The sequence below is a fragment of the Phoxinus phoxinus genome (genome assembly GCF_949152265.1).
Source record: "Phoxinus phoxinus genome assembly, chromosome: 2".
Lineage (NCBI taxonomy): Eukaryota > Metazoa > Chordata > Actinopteri > Cypriniformes > Leuciscidae > Phoxinus > Phoxinus phoxinus.
Window position 1 is genome coordinate 32784130 of NC_136877.1, and position 23929 is coordinate 32808058.

At 39.7% G+C, this 23929-nt stretch overlaps 2 protein-coding genes across 7 annotated transcripts; one reads left to right on the plus strand and one right to left on the minus strand.

The window, feature by feature from the left end:
- Window positions 1-5168: 5168 nt before the first annotated feature.
- Window positions 5169-12321, minus strand: atp6v0d1 (ATPase H+ transporting V0 subunit d1). The gene is made up of 8 exons (XM_079600593.1): window positions 12028-12321; window positions 10511-10682; window positions 10121-10299; window positions 9845-9924; window positions 9041-9118; window positions 6778-6954; window positions 6492-6569; window positions 5169-6394 (listed from the first exon to the last, which is right to left on the minus strand). The coding sequence occupies exons 1-8, from the start codon at window positions 12152-12154 to the stop codon at window positions 6233-6235; spliced, it is 1053 nt and encodes a 350-aa protein (XP_079456719.1). The 5' UTR covers window positions 12155-12321; the 3' UTR covers window positions 5169-6232.
- agrp (agouti related neuropeptide) lies at window positions 10703-17149 on the plus strand. 6 transcript variants are annotated; one of them, XM_079600609.1, is made up of 6 exons: window positions 10703-10871; window positions 13901-13954; window positions 15352-15487; window positions 15663-15834; window positions 16321-16400; window positions 16761-17149. In XM_079600609.1, the coding sequence occupies exons 4-6, from the start codon at window positions 15720-15722 to the stop codon at window positions 16941-16943; spliced, it is 378 nt and encodes a 125-aa protein (XP_079456735.1). In that variant the 5' UTR covers window positions 10703-10871; window positions 13901-13954; window positions 15352-15487; window positions 15663-15719; the 3' UTR covers window positions 16944-17149. The 6 variants fall into 6 exon arrangements, with proteins under 6 accessions (XP_079456735.1, XP_079456733.1, XP_079456732.1 ...); XM_079600607.1 differs by having other exon boundaries at window positions 10845-10871; window positions 15346-15487; XM_079600606.1 differs by lacking the exon at window positions 10703-10871 and adding an exon at window positions 12845-13057 and having other exon boundaries at window positions 15346-15487.
- The last annotated feature ends 6780 nt before the right edge of the window (window positions 17150-23929 follow it).

Genomic DNA, 23929 nt, shown 5'->3' on the forward strand with positions numbered 1-23929 from the left:
CAAGGTCAAAATCCCAGAAGATTTATTGGTAATCATGTTTATCCTATTAACTGCATTTATTGCTTTTGGAAAGAGCAGTGTGGGCATTCTTTGATAGCTGAAACATAATAAGGAATAAATGGGACACATTGTCACACACCACATCACACTGGGTCCTGTGATTAACCAAGCAGTGCTTGGTCCATAATTGATGAGAACTTTGTTCCTAAACAATGCAAAGTGTCCCTGCCAGTAAACACTGTAAATATGAGTGGCACTTGTGTAATAAACAGAGAAAAGTATGTTTAGCCTCTCTCCCAGTCCCAGCTGCATGCAATTTGTGTGATTATCAAAAAAATCATTAAAAAAAAAAAAAAAAACGTTTTACAAACATTTCTGCTTCCTCAGTTGTGAAAAATAATACATCAAACTTATGCAAACACACTCATACATCAACTATTTATTTTACAAACCATCAACTTATTGTGATGTGGCTAGGATTCATTCATTTTTAAAGTATTTTAATTGTTTTCATCCTCTGTACAAACTGTCATGTGTGGTTTTGCCAGACTGTGATGTAAAACTAATGGCTGTTGTGGACAATATATCCGACTCCAGCTTTTAAAAATCAATACATCAAAAAAAAAAAAAAAAAAAACTCTCAGCAAGTTCTAACAGTTACTGCATGTGCTTTCAATACGTTGAGATGTGGTGCTCACATGGTCTTTGTGAAAGTTCAAGTCCGATCTTGCATCATTTGCCAAATCCTGTTCCCCCTCAGAATATTCTGAGAAAGAGACAAGATTAACAATGCTGGTGGTGTCCTGGGGAAAAAGTTCAGCCAATTCTGGAAAAACGGGGGGGGGAACGGAAAAGACACTAAATGGTCAGGGCGGGACGTTGTTTGGGACACAAAACACAAAAAGGGAACAACTCTATTTAAGGGGAATCACACTGAACTGTTTTTTTTTTTTTTTTTTTTTTTGTTAAACAAAGTAAGAAATGATTTACTGTGATGTTAAATGTTAATTTTCCTTTACATAATGAAGCACTACTTTCCAAGATATTAAGTTTCCAAGACATATGCTCTGACATGTTGAGATGATATGGGGCTCATGTGCACAATACAGATTCAAATCTGCATCAACTAGCCATCAATTACTGTTCCTTACACTGCCACTGATAGCTAGCGTGGCAAAAAGGACCAAATTAAACAAAATACTGGACCCAAGTACTGTATGTCCAAGAGTTGAGAAATCTGGCATAGCAGATAGAAAAGCAAAGAAAATTCTGAGAAAGAGTTCAGATTAATAATACTATGGTGTCCTGAGACAAGAGTTCAGCCAATTCCAAAGAGGATTTTTTTTTTTTTTTTAATGGAAGAGAAACAAAAAATGTTTCACACACAAGTCAACCCTTGGATTGTGGTGGGGTGTTAAGGACAAAGGGCAAGAGATTGTGCCATTCAAAATAGGGAACAATAACACACCACAACATCAATAAACACTGTAGGTCCATCCAACATTACTTCACAGCTGCAAGATGTTCCCCTTTAACACTTTGTGTTGTCAGCACATCTAGCCGTACTTGACGTACTTGTATGTAAAACTGATATTATGATTAACGTTAGTGAGTGTCTGGCCTGCTAGAAACAAATTTCAGTCTGCTTAAAAGCTTAGCCTTTCAAAACCTTTGCAGGTGTGCCACAGGCAACGGTTCTCACTTGCCAATTCCCCTCAGGAGTGAGGAGTGCTGCACAATGTCTCAGCGCTGCAGATGTTAAAATCTAGAACAGGACGTTTGCCAACATCAACATATAAGTTCTTAACACTGAGCATACTTGGATGGAAAATGGTAAGATTTGTGCTTGCCAGACACACTAGGCTGAAGAAGTAATCCAAGACCATAATTTGGCCCTTGTCAAAGTCGCTCAGGTCTTTATTCCTGTCCATTTCTCCTGCATCCAACACATTGATTATGAAAACTGACTGTTTGCTTACCATCTAATCTATCCAGACCTTAATGTGTGGGAAGAATTAAGGTCACAGTGATAATAATTTAGGACACTAAAGAGACCTCTCTACTGAAAGATGCCCATGGATCCCTACTCAGAGCTCACCTGTGCGAGCATGCCATTGTGCAGCTGGCAAGGAGGCTTGAGGCCTGCAGATGTGGCAAGGGTGATATACTGCAACGTCCGTAATGTTAGACACATAAGACAGTGCTGCAGGCAGACATGAAGGACACTTGGTCATCCATGCAGTGCCAAACGACCCTATGTAACCATATGTTCCCTCTGTTTGTTTGTTTTCTTCCTGGACTTTGGGACACAATTACATTGTAAACAATGTATAGCGCATTTGTTCCCAGCACTTGCCGGTAGGATATGGGCCTGAGTCACCGGTTCATTTGCCCACAGAGGGGGCATAGGACACCGCAGGACACACATGACCATCTAATACAGCGTATTGCCTTTGTTAGAACTACATTGATGGGGGCTTAATGTTTAGGCTGTGTTAATGAGTAGAGAATGATCTGGGGCAACTGTGGCTACACGTCATTAATTTCATCCACACAAATAATTAACAGTTTGGCAAGTGCAGCACAATTATAATGGCGTCTCACTATAGATTCTCCCACTGGTTTATTGTAAACGAGGTCACGATCCGGAATTAGCATTTTTCAAGTAATTAAAACAAATCTAAATGATGCTATTCTTCATGTTCACTTTCGCAGAATGCCACCCTGCGTCTGATGCAAGCTTTTGCAGAAGCTTTGCATAAGACTGTGTAACGTCATGTAATGTGCAGTGACTGTAAAGCAGTAGAGATACAAAGACTGCAGCGTTTTACGGATGCCTATATACGTTGCTTTTGTTTCTGTCTTCTAAGTCTGTTTGTAAGTACCGGTCAACGGGTACAAGTCTGCATACATCAGTCCTTGACTTCTCTCATTCACTGCTTGACAAGGGCCCACAAAAACATCATTAGCAGGCTATTTTTGCTCATCTGGTTTCCAACAGAGATCTTCTTGTCAAAGAAAAAGCCCATGGAGAAGAAGCTGCCCAGTGCGCTTGTAATAATGCCAGTCAAAGGGCATCAGTGAGGGTTGTGCAAACAGAGGACCATTTCCTGCTAGTGCAAAGGAACACACAGGCTACGTACTTGTAACTATACTATAACATTTAAGTATAGCTGTGTCTGCACCCAGCATTTGATGTATACTCATTTTTCTATGCATCTCCATTTCTTCACCAGGAAGTATAGATAAATGTACAAAAAAAAATGTATTTGAACCTGAATTTCCAGTGTGATCAATCTTCCTGTAAAGCAGGTGACAGTGTATCACAGTTGCCTCCCATATTCTCAAAATATCTTTAGTTCAATATTGAATTACAGTTAACCAAACGTGTGTCATCCTGGGTACCGTGTGAACACTGTGACTTCCACAGAAACACTAAAACTGTTTCCTAGTATCAGCAAGACATAACCAAAGGCATCTCTCTGAACATCTTAACATCGGGGGATGGAGAGGACGTCATCCTGCTGAATTGCAGTGATTTGTAATCCAATTAGAGAATAGTGAACATGCTCTTAAAGGCTCTGTGACACAAGATGTAAGAATTGCACTCTTTACTCTACTGTTTACTACTCTTAAATATAATAGTAAAGACATTGCATTGCATGAACTTAAAGGGGTGGTTCACCCAAAATGTTGTTCCAAACCTGCATGCATTTCTTTCTTCTACAGAACATAAAAAGCATATTTTAAAGAACGTTGGTAACCAAACAATTTTAGTGACCATTGACTTCCATTGTATAAAAAAAAACAAAAAAAAAACACTGAAACAAAATAGCTTCTGTGTTCCACAGAGGAAAGAAAGCCATGCATGTTCGGAATAACATTAAGTAGTAAAGTTAAATGGTGTTCCTAAAATCCAACAGGAACTTTGTACATGTATCACCTAATCCAAATGGCCATAAATCCCATAAATTCACCTCCATTATTTTATTCAAGTCTGGGACTTCCATCGTACACATCGGCTAAACCAGACTTTTTTTATCCCTATTTGCTGAACAAGATAAACAGGAATACCACATGTAGTACTACGGTAATAGAATGAAGTTCACCATAATTTTACAACATTAACATTGGTCAAAACAGATACATTGCATATTTCTAATTCTACTAAATAAAAATGGCTCGGGGCGTCTGAAAGATTGATGTATTTTCCAGGAGTTGTGTGGCAATAAGAGGATGAACTGTTTAAACTCATTGTGCTCTTGTCTTGGCTGCGGTGACGTGGCTGCTAAGATAATTTGCATTCATAAAGGTTGCTAGAGTCCAAGCCATTTTCGGTCTTCTGATCCGCAATAGGTCCAGAGCACTGTGGAACTAAAAGGCTGTGATTGTTTGCAGTAATTAAGCGTTTTTAATGAGGCCTGGACCATAATGTTTTAGCACGTAGAATGAATGAGGATGGGGTCATCAGAGAGTGATTCAAAGCCCCCTCAAAAAAAACCTAAACTAATGTTCATCCAAACAGAAATACAAAACTCAATGTACTGCGTGGGTGTTTAGAACATTAAGCCCTAGGACAATTTCTTATCCAGTGTTTTAAAACACAGATAACCAGCCATTCAACTACATGTTCAAACCACATCTGGTATTTACAAAAGACTGAAGCTCTGTCAGTAAGAGGTTGGCACGTCCTTCACATGTTTATGTATAGCTTAGCTTTTGGCAGAGTACAGCAACACAGCGTTAATGCAAACATGGCATCATTAGCCCCGGAGAACTCCCATGGGTTTTGGCAGACACATCTTCCTGTCAACTAGAACACCACATGCTTAGACATCTCAACACAATAGTACAATACCCCAGTCCCCAGACTAATTATCTTTATAAAGAATATCTTGAGTTTGTGTTGGAAGGTACAGTTAATCCGTTTGTGTTCAGCTGAAAGTCTGTAGTATAATTTAAATTCTAAAGTTCATGCGGTAGCTAACTTCAAAGCCAAGTCCAAGTCAATCTGCACGTGTTGAAGAAGGATTTTTGGGCTCTTTGCGCCATCTGGTGGTGGCTAATGTAACTACTGCTAAATCAAGCTAGATTTCTCCACACAATACAATAGTGGCTGTTTTTCAATCCTCTTTTTCTCTTAAAGATAGAATAAAAAAATACAAACACAGAATTTCTGTATATATATTGTGTGTGTATATATATATATATATATAGACTTCATTTAGATCACTTAAAACACAAACATTATGGTTACAACAGTACAATAGATTTTACATTGCAAGCAGAGGGCAAGGCCTTTCTTAATACTAGATCCATTAGACCTCACCAATTCAGCTGTCAATCATGAAATATGATCTACTCCATAAATTATGTCATCACAAATTTTAGCACTAATTTACAGCACAAAATTCTCATTTTAACAAACATACATTATGAAGAATATATACACACAAAATGTAAATCCCCCAAATTAATTTTTTTAAGGATAATCCTACTGTTCCTTATTCGTGAAACAAAAAGATCTCTGTAAATCACTTATAAATCCATTCTTACGTAAACAGTGTTGTTGCATTGAATTCAACAATTTACACAAAAAGGGTTTTATGTCAAATTTGTACTGAAATTCATTCTGCTTGTTTTATGAATAAGGACAGCTGTCTAGATTAGCAGTGGTTCTCTAACCCTCATCAGATGTGGATACTGGATTCTCTAAGATCACGAGTTCAGGGAGTTTATAATCTGAAAATGTACATTAATTGAAAAAGTATTCAATGCATAAACAATAATGATGGAATGCGTGTTTTCTTAGCCTTACACAGGAGGAGTATGACAATAGATCTCTCTTTAGTTTTGTGTTTCACTAAAACAAACTCTCCTGTTTTCCTGTAACTCCCTGCATTTATTTACTTGCAATGCGCCGTGATTGCTTTCTAGGTGACATTGTTACACAGTCATGACATTATGAAGCAAAATAACATTGACTATTTTTATAAAACTTTTAATTAAAAAAATCCTAAGTTTTGAGAGGGAATGCAAACTGCATTGCTTTGTCTGTCAGACAAAAACAAACGATCATTTACTCTAATAAAGACAATCACAATGAAAGGTAAGAGTGGCATAGTGCAAGAAACAGGGAGGAGACAGAATCATCATTTTCAAACCTTAACATAACAGAGCACAGTTAACACATGCCATGTGGATCATTATTCAAGACTGATATTATGTACCATTAGAATATGGGGATGTAGTTGTCAATCTTAGCCCGGTGCCTTTGGGCGATACACTCTGCAATCCACACAATGTTCCGGCACTCTTGTTCCTTCAATTTGACATAGGCATAGAACACGCTGAAATGAAACTGATTCAGGAAGGCCAGCTTATTAAGTTTCACCTGCAAAAACATTTTCCCATTAGCAGAGGACTTTCAAAAGAACACATTTGACAACATCAAAAAAATCCCTGGATGACATTCTCTCTGTAATGCTGACCTCATGTTCAAAAAAGCGATCCTCAAGGGTTTTGTCTCCTGGGTTGCTGCCAGCACCCTCAAAGAGAAGCTTGTATTCCTGAAGCAACATGAATTCAGTGTTTATCAAATCATTTTGGTGGCAAAAAATTTTAAAGACATGCTACGTGAACTTCACATCAAAAACAACTCTTATAGAATTAAAAGAACAATTTTTTAGCCAAAAATTCTGAACAATCTGTCATAATTTAATCATGCTGTTTATTAAGTGTTACTTTGAAGCCATTTCGCTGTACACAGATACCTACAGGGTAGTATTCAGCCACAGCTTTGACCTGCTCGTAATCATCTGCGCGGGCTAGCTGTGCTAGACCCTCTGGGTAGAGCTTGCCACAGTGAGGGAAAAGTTTCGCTCGGTCTTCTTTGGAGAGCTCCGTACCAAAGGAGTTAATGGTAATGATGAAAGCCCTTCTGTCTGCCTCAAACTGATACACAAACAAACCTTTGCTTTAGTTACTAAAAGACTGAAATGTATCAATAACAATTAAAAATATAGCTACAAGCAGCAATTAACGGGGCTCTAGGCCAAACCGAAATGTAGGCCTGAAACCATAAAATATCCATGATGGAGAATACACAAATGATATAAATTTATAATACCAGTGCAACCTAATTCATTTAAAAAAAAATCTGGTTTTAAACATTTGTTTTTCAGCCAATGCTGTATAATGATAAAGATTAAATTAAAAATATTTATTGTCCCTCTTGTGGACAACAGTAGTATTAAAGGCTTCATCTTCAGTTGAAATTATTGATAGTTTAGAATGTACTGTGAGCTTCAGAAGTCCATGAAACCTGGCATGTTTCTTCAAAATCAGTTGTACTCCATATGTACACAGTTTTGTGAAGTTTCTACTTTGTGCACACAATATATATATATAAAAAAAGAATTGTATCTGTTAAATGATTTCATCGATCAAAATTCTTGACAACTTTTTGCCATAAGGGTCCCTAGATGGTGCCAGTGAAGTTTCAAGCAATTCGGACAAAACGGCCTATGAGCAGTTCGAAAAAGTTGAGTTTTCAAATAATCTCAAATAGTTAACAAATTATTTGATTGACAACAGTGATTCCTGAAGTAAAGTTGTTCAGTATGAGGAGATCTATCAAATTATATGCATATTTTATGGATGTGAGAAACACCACGTGATTACAGAGCCATACAACTCGTTAGCATCATCTAGTGGCCGATTTCTTTCAAAATTCGGACAGACCTCTAGTAGCCTGGGTTTCCCCATACTGCCTTTGCGCAGCCCGATTTTGTTCATGCTGAAAGGCAGTCTGGAGACCATGGACCAGATTTTCGCCTCGTTTAGGGAACCAATCACAGAACGGGGAGGGAGCAGCAAGACGATGACGACATGCGACACAACTAAGCAGTTTGTTTATATCTATGGATTCAACATGGCAGCAGACGCGATTCACGCGAAGCTACCTTTTGATGCAGCCTTAGATATTGTTCTAAGTAGTTTAGAACGCAAGTTTATTTTGAAAAAAGAGCAGCTTTTGGCGTCTCTACATACGTCGTCTGGTATAATGGAAACGATTGGCTATGAGCTACGTACAGGCGCATTTGATAGACATTCTTAGCACCCAATAAACGGCGCCGGGCATTCGTAAACCACGCCTCAAATACGAGAAAATGCACATGTGGTTCCCAGACCCAAGTCTCAACGAGAATTGGGTCTGGCGTTAGCCAGGCTAGACCTCTAGGGCCATGAGTCGAACATGCCCACCGTGTTTTGTTCCGATAAGCCTCTGTTAACCTTGTCTAATAGGTGCTTAAACTTCACTGGCTAATGGCGGCCATGTTTTTTTTAGATACGCCAATGTCCTTATAGAAAGACATGGCAACTAGGACAAAGACACTGCATGCCAATTTTCAAGGCAATCGGACTAATGGTTGCGTAGTTATAGCTGTTTTATGCCATTTTCGTATTATAGTGCCACAAAGTGGTGAATTTTTGTGTCACCACAAATTGAGCTCGTACACGAGTATAACAAGTTTGGTGAAAATATCTCAATGCTTTCAAGAGTTATAGCCATTTTAGTGAAAATGGCCCTGCCTACTTCAAACGTTTTCGAGCGCAAGTCACCGATCGAAATTCTTTTGACAACATTTTGCCTAGAAGATGCATGTCAAGTTTTGAGTGAATCTGACTAACGGCCTATGAGGATACCGGAAATTAAATCGGATATACATTTTGTTTGTCTTGAGTCAAGGATTCCAATGATATAAGGCACCTGAGTCTATGACAAATGGTCTAGGAGTTATGAGAGGTTTTGCGATGTCGATCACTGTAGTGCCCCATATTGGCCAATCGGGGTCATACCTTGTGAGGTTCTCCCTACCATCTGGCCAGGTTTCAAGTCTCTAGGCCTTACAGTTTGGTCTGCACGATCAGTTTTACAGCGGAATAATAAAAATCTTAACAATAGTTTTTCAGCACTTCGTGCTTGAACCCCTAAAAGTCCCATCAGAATCTTTTTCATTGTACTCGTATTACTCACCTCCAGAATTGGACACATGGTGTCTGCAGTTGTTCCCCCCAGTGAGGAACAGAACTTGTAGAAAGCTTCGAGATACGCCTGGAGACACAGACAGGAGAGATCAACCACAGCTCATGGTTTCAAGGTTAAAAGGCCAGACAGAGCTCAGAGATAGAAAGAATAGTGACATATTTTGCTGGTAACATGCCCAGCATTTCTTAATCCTACTGACCGTATTGCTATTTTGTTATTATCACACATTTTTCCATCATTATTTCTTGTGTTCATCTAATCTTACCTTTTTTTTTTATCTACTATTTATATATTGAATAGACAGTCTAAGTAGCTGACCAGGTTTACATTTCACTGCAAATTGTATTCTGTAGATAACCGTGTATGCGACAAATGACATTGTCTGTGAGTTGAAAATTAGCCAGCTGGCTAACACTGGGACATTTACAGAAAACTTTTGATTAATGCGTGTTTTTTTTATTATAATTAATTTTAAAAACTTAAATCAAAACAAGTGTTTAACTTACTGTATATGATTTTTTTCTGCTCAACAACACTGCTGTTCAATAAAGTTTTTGCAGCCAAGTCTTGGTTTGTGCCTATACAGAAATCAACCTACCCTGAAAAAATATGGTGACAACTAGCCCCAGTCGCCCCTACATACAGTGTCAAAGTTAGATCACTACCCGCACATAATATCCAGACAAAGCCAGCGAGTGTCTGTGTTTAATTAAGCATATTTGTTATGTCATGAGAAAATTCATATTGAATGTTTAAAATGTACGTCCCTGTATTTTATATCATAAGGCTGACCTTGTAAAGGGTGTTGCGAATTATTTCAATGTTCATCTCATCCAAATCCTGCTCAGAGATGCAGTCCTGAAAGAAAGCAGCTGAAACAAACAGAAACAGCCTTTAAATGTGATGGGGATGAGCACTTCGGTATTATTTTAGAATATGTTTTGGAGATTTGTGAATACTTAAAAAAAAATCAGACAATAAATTACAATATTTGCAACTCAGTGACTTCCTCTAGCCACAAAACTTAAAGTGAACGTGATTCATGTGTGCATATCAAGATTGTCCTACCAAGTGGTGTATCCACCAGGATGGCATTATAGAGCTCTGCTGGAGTCTGGGCAATGTTAACGGCCTCCATCTGTTCGAAGCTGCCAAGCGGATGGCACTTGGGCACCAGCTCAGAGATGGCCCGCTGATGCAGAGTTCCAGTGATCAGCAGGATGACGTTGTCAATCATATAGCTGTATCTGAAAAAGCAGCAAAAAGCAGCAAAAAGCGGCAGAAAAGAGCTTAATAACCGGTCCTGAAGGGTGAAATATTTTTAAACATAAAAATGTCTTGGTTATGAATATTCACTAAATCCAATAAATTTGTAAAATACAGCTTTATATTTGACACCTCGTGTTGTGAATTGGCAGCATGGTTTGCTTATGCTTTTTGATATCTGACTGCACTCACGTGATGAAATCCATGAAGCTGGCCAGAGGCTCATAAGACTGGTTCCTCATATGGCGGAACTCAACCACCATCTTCTCTTTTAGTTTGTCATCAATGACGGAGACAGTGAGGGGGGAGGCTTCATTTGCCAGGAAACTTCCATAGTCAGTGCTCTGCAAATGTAGCTTCAGGTCTGAGGAGAAATACAAGCAAAAACTTTAATTGTTAAAAAAAAAGAAGAGGAAGATGATGATGAATTTATCTGTGAACCCAAATTCTCATTCTTCAATGCTAAAGGGTTGAGCTCGAAGTGATTTCTGTATTCATCTCGGAAATGTTTTACATAGTTTCCAGTTCCCTAAACTACTAGCAAAAATTCCAAGTGAGTCACTTCCCATTTATTCTTAAAGGGGGAGACACAATTATCTACAATTTATTAAATTTCTAAAAACATTTCATTCATTGTTTGGAGTTATTTTAAAAGTTATTTAATTGTAAAGTGTGAAATATTAGGTTAAATTGTGAAATATTAATGCAGCACAAGTTGAAGGATTTTTTTAGATTGAAACGGTCCCAAATGGAATGTATCGGATTGAATTGATAGTTTCTTCCCCAATTTTACAAAATACACATAAGTTGAAAACAATTAGCAATTTGGGAGCTAGTTGGATAGATATTTCGCAGTGGAAGTAAATTGCAGGACGAGTAAGGTTTAGCCTACTGCCATCAGCACAGGTTGAGTGAGAATATGCCCTTCCTGCAGAACTGACGTCATGACACACTGTATCACATGACCATCAACTATCATTTCTCAAATGAGACCTGTATCTTTCGTTTATTAAAAAATGTAATGAAATAAAACAAATATTTACTATTTATCCCGATCATTACTTTAAACGGGTCAAAATCAATTACTGGCCGGTCTTAACAATGTAAATACGACGTTGAAATCACAACCGAGGATGATCCGGTAACCATCAGTCCGTCAGGTTAAAAGCAGGCCTTCAAAATTAATACTGTACATTACATTGCATGTTTAAAATATTTTTTAAACATTTACGGTTTAAACATTTGCGTACGATCATGTAAAATAAATACGTAAATATACAGATCAGAAAATAGCTGACACATTGAATGTGTTGCTGAAAGCACCACAGTTAACGTTAGCATGTATATTTGTTGCACTTAAATCAAAAAGTAACATAATATAATGATCAGAGGACTTAATTTGTTCACTTAATATCAGGGCAGAGAAACATGGGAAATATTAGGATGTAAAAACTGAACTTGCCAGATGAATGGGGATTTAAACGATCGGAGGATCTGTGCTGGCTAAAGAAACAAGCTAACTGACATTAGCTGTGCTGTTGTTTTATGGCGATTTATGTGCGAGAATGATAAAATACGGTTTGCATCTTTTAACGGTAATACATGTCAAAAACGACACGCAACTGCATGTGGAAATGTCGCAAATGAAAACGGACAAGATCAGATAAGCTAACGTTAGCAGCCTAACGTTACAAACACATTTGACTCACCTTCCAGAGTTTCACATTGAACAAGGTTCAAATAATCCGCCTGAGATAAAATACCAGCCTTAAAACCTCTCACCAGCCCCTCCAGATAACCATTATCCACATTAAAATATAATTCAGAGAAAGGCATGGTGAACAAATAAGACTAACTGTGTACTAGCTACAGAAAAAGCAAGATGTAGCTCCGCAGTCCTGAGTGACAGACAGTGCTGTCCGATTCGTGAACGATTTGTTCTTCTGAGTCGAATCTTTTTAATGAACCATTTGAAGAGATTCACAAAACAGTTCTGATGATTCAATGAGCCGAATACCAGAATTTCTACAAAATATTGGATTGTTTACACCTTGATTGTATGTCAGTTTAATCAACAAACATACGAAACCGTTTGCTGTAGTAAAATCGTTTTTTTCATATATATATATATATATATATATATATATAAGGCCTATTTGCTAGCCTATATATTTAGTTTATTATAGCCTAAATGAAAATTACTTTTTTTCTTACTTACTTACTGAATTAGGTTACTTACTTTTTTATTACATGGAACTTTTTGTATTATTTTTGTATTGAGCTAAATCCTAGCTGCAATTAAATAAAGTGGGACACTATAACATAATAATACATAATAATAAACGGTTATAGTACAATTTAATCGTAAAACAGCTAGTAATAAATAGCCATAGATGTGACGTAAAACAATACTTGAGAATCGTTTTGAAGCAAAGAAGAGAACCGATTCGTGGAAATGAATCCGACTTCCCATAGCTAACTGAAGTTGCAACTACCCGGATGAACAAACACACACACAAACTCATGTGACTGAGCAGCTGACCATCAAACCTTAAACACTGATCTCAGACCATCCCTATTCCCTACACATCGGGATTGGAGTCCCGCGGGCGGGGTTTTACCATAGACAGTATTTTACACCTTTGCTGAATGGAACCCCATACGTGAGGGACGTGAGTCAATGAAGTTCACCGATCTGTTACAATCTCTTCCTCAGTCTACTCTAGGCTATAGGGCTAGGCCAAGTGATTCGTTATTTAATTAATAATTTATTTTCATTTTGATATGCCTAGCCTATGTTAATTAGCTAGGCTACATAAACATATTTATTTCCTATTTAATTTGTTTTCTATTTAATTTGTTTAATATTTATTTGAGCTATACGTAGGCGTAATTCAATTAAATAAGCCTATATTGTGCCTTGTTTGGTTACCAGAGTTTTGTGTTGGTTAGGTGTGTGTGTGTGTGTGTGTGTGTGTGTGTGTGTGTGTGTGTGTGTGTGTGTGTGTGTGTGTGTGTGTGTGTGTCTAAACATCTAAACAGAAGTCAGTTTGGGCTGAGCTGGACCTCAAACTCAAAAAAGATTATATGTTTGTTTGTTTGTTTGTTTGTTTGTTTGTTTGTTTAAATTAATGTTTGGATGTAAATGTTTTGGTTGTCCTTTTTTTTTTAATAAAATATATTGGTAACACTTTACAATAAGGTTCATTAGTTAATGTATTAACTAACATGAACTGACCATGACATGAGCAATACATTTGTTACTGTATTTGTTCATCTTTGTTAACGTTAGTTAATAGAAATAAAGCTGTTCATTGTTAGTTCATGTTAGTTCACAGTGCATGAACTAATGTGCACAAGATTTTAATAAAGTATTAGTAAATGTTGAAATTAACATTAACAAAGATTAATAAATGCTGTATAGTACATGCAATTAATTATTAGGCTACTTCATGTTAACTAATGTTAACTAACAAACCTTATTGTAAAGTGTTACCAATTTATTATATTCCCAGTATTCACCCATCCACCATCATTACAAATCAACTAATATGTTTATTTGTTTTTTTTAATTATTTAAAGGGCACTGGAGTAAGGCTGCACTATATGTGCACTCAGACGGCTTCTGAAAGAAAGGTACACTGAACATTGCACGTAGACATCCTATAAAATAAATGGAGAGATTTGTACAGATGATGGTGTTCACCGGAAGATTAATTAATACATTTTGGAAAATGAATAGATTTCTGTGAACTCGTCAGTGCCCTCTGATCAATTATTTTTGCTGCAAACTTAAATGTTGATAAATTGTTTTTCAACGGAAACACTCAGTCTATTATTTCTTTTATAGCGGTTTATATTTTCCAGAAAGCAGGATATGAACTGAAATCATCTTAATTCAATATTAGATGGCTAAAAGCATGTCATGGTATAAAATAGCAGCAAACATTTGTTGATGAGAAGTTGTCTGACAGTTAAGCATCACATACACACATGATGTATTTATTTATTTGCTTGTTTATTGATTTATTTTAAAAAAAGAGAGATTTACCATGCATTTGTGTATATGTCCTAATCCTTATAGATCAGTCTTTCAATACATAAAATAACAATTCTGACTTGGCCTGTTTGTTTTGTACAAAATTATTTGAATAACACATAGGTTTTTGTTAATTGCACGTTCTATTTTCCACTTATAAACAATTCAGACCAATCTGACCTTACAAAGATAAGTACTGAAGTCCTTTCTCATAAACAATTTATTTCCACACAAATGGATGCTGTATTGCGTCATCAGCAGGATGGAGTCATCAGCTGATTATAGATGTATTAGCTTCATAATGAAGTGTTTACTGGTCCGTACTGAGCGTTAGCTATTTGTCATGCTCATCCTATAGCAGCTATAGGATGTGCATGACAAATAAATGTAGTTCATCTGAAGTACAAATTCAGTGCCTAGCTCAAATATTACCACATGGTATTTTCCTTATTTATCAGGAATGAGCAAAATCACAAAATTAAGCTAAAGGTCATTAAAAGTGTGATTATTTCAAACAGTGTCAAAGAAAATATGCTTTGATGAGAAACATCACAAAGTTAAGCCAAATCGAGCAATAGAAAGAGAAAAAATTATTATGTACTGAATGCAGAAATAAAATAGTGTAAATTTAAAAATTAACAAACAAATATGCTAAATAAATATGCCAAATAAGCATTAGATTAAAAATAAGCATCATTCAACTGATTTTTGTTCTGAGTATTGGATCAAAATAGAGAACCATGTTTCAAACCTACTGAGCTTCACTAACAAGGAATTGTTCATACTCCTCAAATTATTTCACACTGTACATTTAAAATAAACTGACATTTTTTTAATCTGAAATACGTTTTTTCTTATATTTCAGCATTTTTGGTTTTATTCTAACATTACAGTAATATTCCATAAGACACCATCATCCAGGATATTCTGTTTGTTTATTTTTTTCCTGAGTGCGTGGGCTTACAGTATGTGTGTGTTTGTGTGGAAGTTACAGTAAATGGTTGTGCCAGGCACAAGAGACCACACCTCCATCCAGTGATCAGCACCATGTGTCCCACCCTCACCTCAAGGAGCCTTATAAATCAAGGAGTCTTGTGCAGACCCTCAGCCTGGGACGTGGAACGCTGCAGGTAGGTCAAACATGCATAGTTAACTTACACATGTGCAAACGTACATAGATCCACACACATACTGTTGGGCAAAAACACAGTGCAAATAAAAAAACATACACATCTTCTACTTGCTCACAAACATATACACAAGACTTTTCAATCTGTATTTTCTTGACTGCTCTCTCTTTTTCAGTGAATACAACCAGATCACTAAAAGTGTGGCTGAAGTTTATCTTGTTTTTGAGTTTAAATGATTATGATGCTGAACACAGCCATCTTCTGCTGGTTTTTGATAAATGTTATGGTGATGGCATCACATCCAAACCTAAGACGTAGTGAACACTCTTTTGCTCTTTCTGACACAGGTAAGGTTTCAAGACTGATGTTATTTTCCAAAAAAACGTGGTGTGTATCTTTTTCTATTGATCGTTTCAGAGATTAAGATTTCTGTTGTTATTGTTTGCGTTTTAATGTGATTTCATACACTACAAATGTTCACACATCTTTTATGGGATATTTTACCAGACTTTTTTATTTTTTATTCTAAAATGTGAAAAATACTTTTTGTCCAAACTTATTATGTTTGATATAGGCTGTGTATGTGTATAGATTTAATGTGTTTTGATACAGAAAATTATTTCAGTTCTTAAAGTGGACACTATTTTGTCTGGACATTATCTTTACATTTTGATCAGTATGTGGATGACAAAAGATTTGTGCGAAAATTCTCAGTACTTCATTGTGTAAATCCCATTTACCATTAAGTGTTAAATGAATTTCAAATTGGATACAGTGAACTGCTTTAAAAATATATATATATATTTGGCACATTTGTGTTTTGTATGTCGCAGACGTACTACCTATACTGGAGCATCTTGAAAGAAACTCTGAAGAAGAAAAACTGCTAGAAGACCTTGGATCCTATGATGAGGTGGTTCATTTACATTTGGCTTTCACATTTAATATCAGGTGACTTACATAATTTACATGTACCACCAGAGGTATGTGCCTCCACTTGGTATGCCAAGAAGTTCCTTCTATTTAAATTGTCCTGTTTTTTTTTTTCCATGTTTTACTTTTAATATCTGATCCGTTTACAATTTTAGTATTGGTTAGTTTTTACTCTAAAGCATAGCTCACATTCCTATGTAAGCAGTGCATTGCTCAAATGGTTAAGGTGATGACTTGGATGTTCTGATATAATAAAAAATTGTACTTGGTCTGAAAAGTTTGAGCACTATACATTTTTTCTCTGTGTTGAAGCATTTTTGTTTCGTTGTCATAACCACAGGATCTGGGTAAGGCTGTACGGCTTCAGAGAAGAGGCACCCGTTCCCCCAGCCGCTGTATCCCTCATCAGCAGTCCTGCCTTGGCCACCACCTGCCCTGCTGCAACCCCTGCGATACGTGTTACTGCCGTTTCTTTAAAGCATTCTGTTACTGCCGTAGCATGGACCACACCTGCAAAAACTAATATGCATAGAACCAAATTCTACCCTGAAATGGCGGCTTAACGTTTACACAGCTATAGAATGTATATGTGGATAGTGCAAACATAGAGCCTTACACTATCCACAGAGAAGTATAATATAGACCAAATATAATGGTTAATAAAGTTGTACAAAGCATAGAGTGCACATTTGCTCTTAACATTTGTATTGCTGCAGTTTAAGGTGTAATTTCAAAGGTCATCTACTTATTGCCTGAAATATTTTGTATATATGCATTCAATAAACTCTTATTGCAGATGTGAAGAGTATTAACTAAAAGAATCAAACCACAACTGCACAGCACACATACACTGAGGCAAAAGAAAAACTGAGGAGAAATAATAAGTTTAAGCTTTAAAAAAAGGTTAGCAAAAACACGTGTAACAACATACCAACACAGAAGATGAAGAGCCCAGTTGCAGGAGTATTTTGCAAAACAAGGTGAATAAATCGGTAACTAGAACAAAAAAAAAGGAACTCGTGATATCGTGTGTCCAAAATAGTGAGGAAAACAGGTAATATCTTAAATTCCATAAATCACTTATCATAGCCCACAGGAATCCGCTGCTGACGTAAGACGCTGATGACGTGTTATCCGGTGACGCACGCTATATTCAAGCTATTCTACATTGTTTGCGTGGATATCATTTTTTTAATGGTGCGTAAATGTGCATGTCGCGGATGAGACACTTTTACAGCGTGCGTCTCCCTCAGTCTATAAATGAAGCTCGGGCGCACCAGATAACAAGTCATCAGCGTCTTACGCCATCAGCGTAACTGTGAAGGATTGACAACAGACCCGAGAGAGAATACAATGCTGAATAAAGTCTTATTTTGTGTTATTTTTGGACCAAAAAGTATTTTCGATGCTTCAAAAACGTCTCAGGTTACGTATGTAACCCTGGTTCCCTGAGAGGGAACGAGACGCTGCGTTGAGACGCGGTGGGAACGCCTTGCGTGATTGCGTCGTGAAGCACATCTAAAATCAGTCCAATGGAAACGGGAGACGTCATGGGCGGGTGACGTCACCGACCAGGAAGCTATAAAGCACTCCCGCGATCAGAGAACACTAGCTTTGAAAAAGCCTGAAGCAAGATGATCACAGGTATGCAGGGAGTATGGCAAAGCAACGCAGCGTCTCGTTCCCTCTCAGGGAACCAGGGTTACATACGTAACCTGAGACGTTCCCTTTCAAGGGAACTCGAGCTGCGTTGAGACGCGGTGGGAACCCTATACCCACGACGCCATATGACAAATGCCTGTACTGTATGAAGACCATGCGCACACTAGAAACAAGCCCCCTAGACCCTGGAGTGGAGTCTAGGTCCAAGTCATAAAAAATAGACAACTGTATGCGGTAAGGACATCCTGCCGCATTACAGATGTCGTGGAGAGAAACTCCTGAATTTAAAGCCATACTCCTAGTAGAGTGGGCCCGGACAGCCAAAGGTGAAGGCTGTCCAGCCGCTACATAAGCAAGTGAGATAGCCTCAACTACTCGCTTGCTCAATATCTGTCTTTAGCTTTTCCTGATTAAGGTGGAGGACAGAAGGCCTGCAGCACAAATGACCCGCAAATTGAGTAGGGACCTAGGAATACAACCCGGCCTGGGGTGAAGAAAGACTACCACCATACCAGGTGCAAATCCAAGTACGTGCAGGCCTCAGCCTCATGTACCACGGAGAAGATGAAATAAGGATCTCTCCTCAGAGATAACCCAGCAAAGAAACATACATTGCAGAAATCAAGTACTGTACCATAGGGCAGATAGCAAGATTCAGAAGGTGTTCTGCACACCAGGCAGAGAACAGTTTACATTTCAATTTTCAGTCTTCTCGTGGAGGGAGCTCTAGACTGGAGTAAGGTCTCCACGACCTCAGTCGAGAGACCTGAATCTATGAGCTGGGCCCCCTCAGAGGCCGAGCCCACAGTATCCATGACTCCAGATGAGGGTAACTCCCGGGAGCAGAGATATTGGGAAATGCGTACAGGTGTAGCCTCGACCACACCTAATACATCGCATCCAGTCCAAGCGGAGCTGGATGCGTCAGGGATAACCACAAAGGCAAAGTTTTAACCGAAGTTCTCCCAAAGAAGCTCCACCACCTCGGGGTGAAGTCTCCATTCCCCGGGCCTCAGCCCCTGCCTCAACAGGATATCTGCTCTGATATACGAGACCATCAGTGTGTTGTCCGGGAGGACAGGCACATGGTGACCTCTCGGTTCTGACAGGAAGTATTGAGATTCTCGGAATACCGCCATCACTTCTAGCCAATTATGTGCCAAAAGGAGATGGTCCTGCCAAAGACCCTTCGCCGAATGACCACTCATGATCACCCCCCACTTGTGAGGGAAGCATCCGTCGATAGCATAAGCGTCAACAAGAAGCCCCCAACACTGGGCCTGGGCGAGAAACCAAGGTTCTTTCACATGACCGAGGCACGTAGGCATAGCCGCGTGACCTTGATCATGCGAAAACGGATTTCCCCTCGGAGAAAACCCCTTGGTCCTGAGCCACCACTGCAGGGGTCTCATGTACAGAAGGCCAAAAGTAATTACGTTGGACGCAGCTGCCACAAGACCCAACAGTCTGAAACTGTTCCACAGTGAGTGACTGGCCTAGTTTTACCCCATTTACGGCGAATCATTTATAACACCTGGAAAAGTGGTCCTCTGAGCTGGGAGGAGCACACTCTTCTTGGCGTTGAGTCGCAACCCCAACATCTTAAATGAGACAGAACGACATCTCGATGCCGAACTGCTATCTGCTCAAATTGAGCTAGGATCAACCAATCGTCGATAGTATAATACGCAAATGCGCTGGAGTCTCAGAGGAGCCAGAGCTGCATCCACGCATATTGTAAAGGTGTGGGGTGATAAACCTAGGCCGCACGGAAGAACCCGATATTGGTATGCTTCGCCCCCGAAAGCAAACCTCAGGAACCTCCTGTGATGAGGATGGATAGATAAGCGTCCTTCACGTCTATTGTGACAGACCAGTCCTCGGGCTGAATCTGTGACACAATCATATTATCGTAAGCATACTATGAACATGAGATTCTGAAACCTGCCGTTTAATTGACGCAGGTCTAGAATAGGACGCAACCCCTCATCCTCATTCGGAACAATGAAGTAGCGGCTATAAAACCCTGACTGTCTGCTGGGAGGAGGAACCCCTTCTATAGCTCCTTTTTGCAAAAGTGTCAGCACTTCCTGCTCCATAACCAGAGCCCGCTCGAGGTCCACCACTGTGGGGAGGACCCCTAGAAATCTGGGCGGACGAGAACCGAACTGAATTCTGAACCCTTTTCTATAGTGTGCAGGACCCACTGAGAAATATGTGGCAGTAGTTTCCACGCTGCCAGAAATTCTGCTAAGGGCACCAGTCTCTCGAGACTGGCCTCTGGATTTGGTTGAACAGTCACTTCAGTGCCCTGAAGCGGCGAACCGGCAGGGAACAACCGAACTGACCGTTCTACGACCCTCCTCGGAGGATCGTTTGGGGACGCTGACACCTCGGTGCCCTGAACGGAGGACCGGCAGGGAACAACCGAACTGGCAGCGCTGCGACCCTCCTCAAAGAGTCGCACCCCAGAGGTCGCCGAGGAGAAGCGATTTCTCAAAACCGTCCCTGCCCCGGAGGAACCTTCAGAAGCCTGATAGCCTCAGCGTCAGGACTTCTTGTCTAAGTTTTATTAGAGATAACGACAGTCCTCAGATCTTGCCTACCTCTAACTATCTTAGCTCCAACGACCCTCCTCGGAGGATCGTTGGAAAGAGCAGGCACCTCGGTGCCCTGAAACGGCGAACCGGCAGGGAAACCGAACTGACTGCTCTACGACCCTCCTCGGAGGATCGTTTGGGGACGCTGACACCTCGGTGCCCTGAACGGAGGACCGGCAGGGAACAACCGAACTGGCAGCGCTGCGACTCTCCTCAGAGAGTCGCACCCCAGAGGGCGCCGAGGAGAAACGATTTCTCAAAACCGTCCCTGCCCCGGAGGAACCTTCAGAAGCCTGATAGCCTCAGCGTCAGGACTTCTTGTCTAAGTTTTATTAGAGATAACGACAGTCCTCAGATCTTGCCTACCTCTAACTATCTTAGCTCCAACGACCCTCCTCGGAGGATCGTTGGAAAGAGCAGGCACCTCGGTGCCCTGAAACGGCGAACCGGCCGGGAAACCGAACTGACTGCTCTACGACCCTCCTCGGAGGATCGTTTGGGGACGCTGACACCTCGGTGTCCTGAAACGGTGAACCGGCAGGAGAACCGAACTGGCAGCGTTGCGACCCTCCTCAGAGAGTCGCACCCCAGAGGGCGCCGAGGAGAAACGATTTCTCAAAACCGTCCCTACCCCGGAGGGGACCACCCTCAGAAGCCTGCAGCCTCGGCGTCAGGGCTTCTTCTTCCAAGCTAAATTAGAGATAAAACAGTTCTCAGATCTTGCATATCTCTAACTGGCTATACAGCGACCGCCACCCAGGTCCCTCTCGATTGTGGATGAGCCCGAATGGCGACGCTCTAATTTGCAGCACTTTAAGCTGCGAGGAGCTTTAGTATGCTGAGACTGCTCCCGCCCAGCAGTCTCAGGAACATTAGATCGGTGAGGAAGACACCTCTGGAACACCGCTGGATAGAATATATCTTCATTTTGTTGAAAGCGAAGCGTTCAGAGAACAGACATATATATATTATTATTAGTTTATTTTTTTTCCTTTATTTTTCTTTACATCAGAAAAACGTATTTATTATTTATGATGGCTGGTGGATAACGTCGGGGAAATGATGACGCCGACTCGGGAGAGAGATAGCTAGTAAGCGTCTCTTTAACCCGAGGCACTGTCATACTATGACATTTAATACTCAAAACATTACTTTAGTAGAAGTTTTGGGGATAAACACATAAAATAGAAACCGGTTTATTCCACGATCTCAACTCCTCAGTGTAGAGATAGGAAAAAACGGCAATCCCCGACGAGGAGGCTGAGATATAGAGATTTAATTATATTCTCACTCTCATAATGTTCAGTTGGCCAGAAAACATTTAACTTGGCAATCAGCACAAAATAAAACCTCCTTTTATAAGCTCCTCTTTATACAACAGAGTTATGAGCTGACTTATTTATTTATTCATTGAAAACTCACACACATCTGCTTATTCATATATATAGAGATAGGCTATACACATATATTGTTTTTAAAAACTAACGATCACCAATTCCTCGGAACTGGAGATCGCAGCACGAGGGTCTCATCGCGGGGAAAAGAAAACGCAGCGCGTGCTTCTCCCCGAGATAAGCCACTGGATTTAACACGTGAAGGCAGAGATAGGGCGCGCCCGTCTCAAACCTCGCTGTTAGATCCATTTGCGCTCCCCAAGATGCGCGTCGCCGTTGTGCCTCGGCAGCAGCGGGACTCGCGCCTCGGGAAGCGCGCACCGAATCGTCCTCCTCGAAGAACGCCCGGCGGGAGCGAGGTGATTAACAGACAACCTCTCGCAACTCAGTCAGCCCCCTCGAGAACTGACTGGGTATGCTCTACTCCCAAACAAGCAACGCAAAGCTGATGCGCGTCCCCAACAACCGAGATAACACGAGGGTAGGGAACAACACAACGTTTTGAATTCTTGTTTCTTCATAATATATATCTAGATACTGAGACAGACAACAATAAATAGACATGGACAGACAGAGAGCGCTTGCTGAAGGCAACAAAGCTAGTGTTCTCTGATCGCGGGAGTGCTTTATAGCTTCCTGGTCGGTGACGTCACCCGCCCATGACGTCTCCCGTTTCCATTGGACTGATTTTAGATGTGCTTCACGACGCAATCACGCAAGGCGTTCCCACCGCGTCTCAACGCAGCTCGAGTTCCCTTGAAAGGGAACTTCTAACTAACCCACTGATGTCACATGGACTACTTTGATGATGTTTTTATTACCTTTCTGGACATGGACAGTAGACTGTATATACAGTTTCAATGGAGGGACAGAAAGCTCTCGGACTAAATCTAAAATATCTTAAACTGTGTTCCGAAGATGAACGGAGGTCTTACGGGCTTAGAACGACATGAGGTTGAGTCATTAATGACATTATTTTCAATTTTGGGTGAACTAACCCTTTAATCAATCAATAACCATGGAAACGGAATGTTTACACGACAATGATGTCTACTAAAAACAGAAACGTTTTTACTTTGTGTTTTTTTGTGTATTAGACGACAACGTTGTCAAAATTATCCCCTTTCACAAGGATTTGAGAAAATTATTTTAAAAAAAATATTATTTATGCATGCCAGGCCAGTAGTTGGCGAAGGCACTTTGTAAAGAAGCGGTGTCATGTAAAGGCCCCACAGACAGGTGGGCAGACTGGCTAAACTCAAGGCTAAGGAGCCGTTTAAACGACACTGTTTTCAACTAAAAATGGAAAACTTTTTATGCGTTTTGGCTGTTCATTTAAACAAAAACGGCGTTTTGAGCCATTAACCCTAACCCTAACATTTTAATACAGGTTTTAAAGTTCAAAATTTTGAAAACGATACCGCTATTGCCTACGTCTAAACTACAAAAGAACGCAAATTTATGAAAACAATGACGTCACACACATGCGTTTTACGTGTTCAGTCTATTGGCGCATAGTTTTTCTTTACAAAGTGACCTCGCCAACTACCAAACAAAGCCCTGACAACATGGTACAGTATATTGAGTCATGGAGCTTCTTAAATGGAAAGCTGCATCCTAGTGACTAGGGGAAAGGATTGGTTAGAAAAAAAGCAACAAAAGTCAAAGTCATTCATGGGCTTTCCATGATCTACCTCATAAAATAGGTTGAGAAAATGACCAGAGTGTGTATTTAAAGCAAAGGGTTGGTATTTAGAAGAAGATCAAATGTAAACTAGTTTTGATCTGTTAAACATTTTGGTCACTATATTCACAGTAATTCCTATCCATTTGTGCAATGTTGTTTCACCATT

What these genes read in the sequence shown, in the direction of transcription:
- atp6v0d1 (XM_079600593.1), bottom strand. Translation starts at nt 12,154, where the DNA reads ATGCCTTTCTCTGAATTATATTTTAATGTGGATAATGGTTATCTGGAG. An exon ending in TCAATGTGAAACTCTGGAAG is followed by an intron (nt 10,683 to 12,027) that starts GTGAGTCAAATG and finishes ATTTCTCCTCAG; the next exon opens with ACCTGAAGCTACATTTGCAG. An exon ending in TTCGCAACACCCTTTACAAG is followed by an intron (nt 9,119 to 9,844) that starts GTCAGCCTTATG and finishes CTGTGTCTCCAG; the next exon opens with GCGTATCTCGAAGCTTTCTA.
- agrp (XM_079600609.1), top strand. Translation starts at nt 15,720, where the DNA reads ATGATTATGATGCTGAACACAGCCATCTTCTGCTGGTTTTTGATAAAT. An exon ending in TTTTGCTCTTTCTGACACAG is followed by an intron (nt 15,835 to 16,320) that starts GTAAGGTTTCAA and finishes TGTATGTCGCAG; the next exon opens with ACGTACTACCTATACTGGAG. An exon ending in ACCTTGGATCCTATGATGAG is followed by an intron (nt 16,401 to 16,760) that starts GTGGTTCATTTA and finishes TCATAACCACAG; the next exon opens with GATCTGGGTAAGGCTGTACG.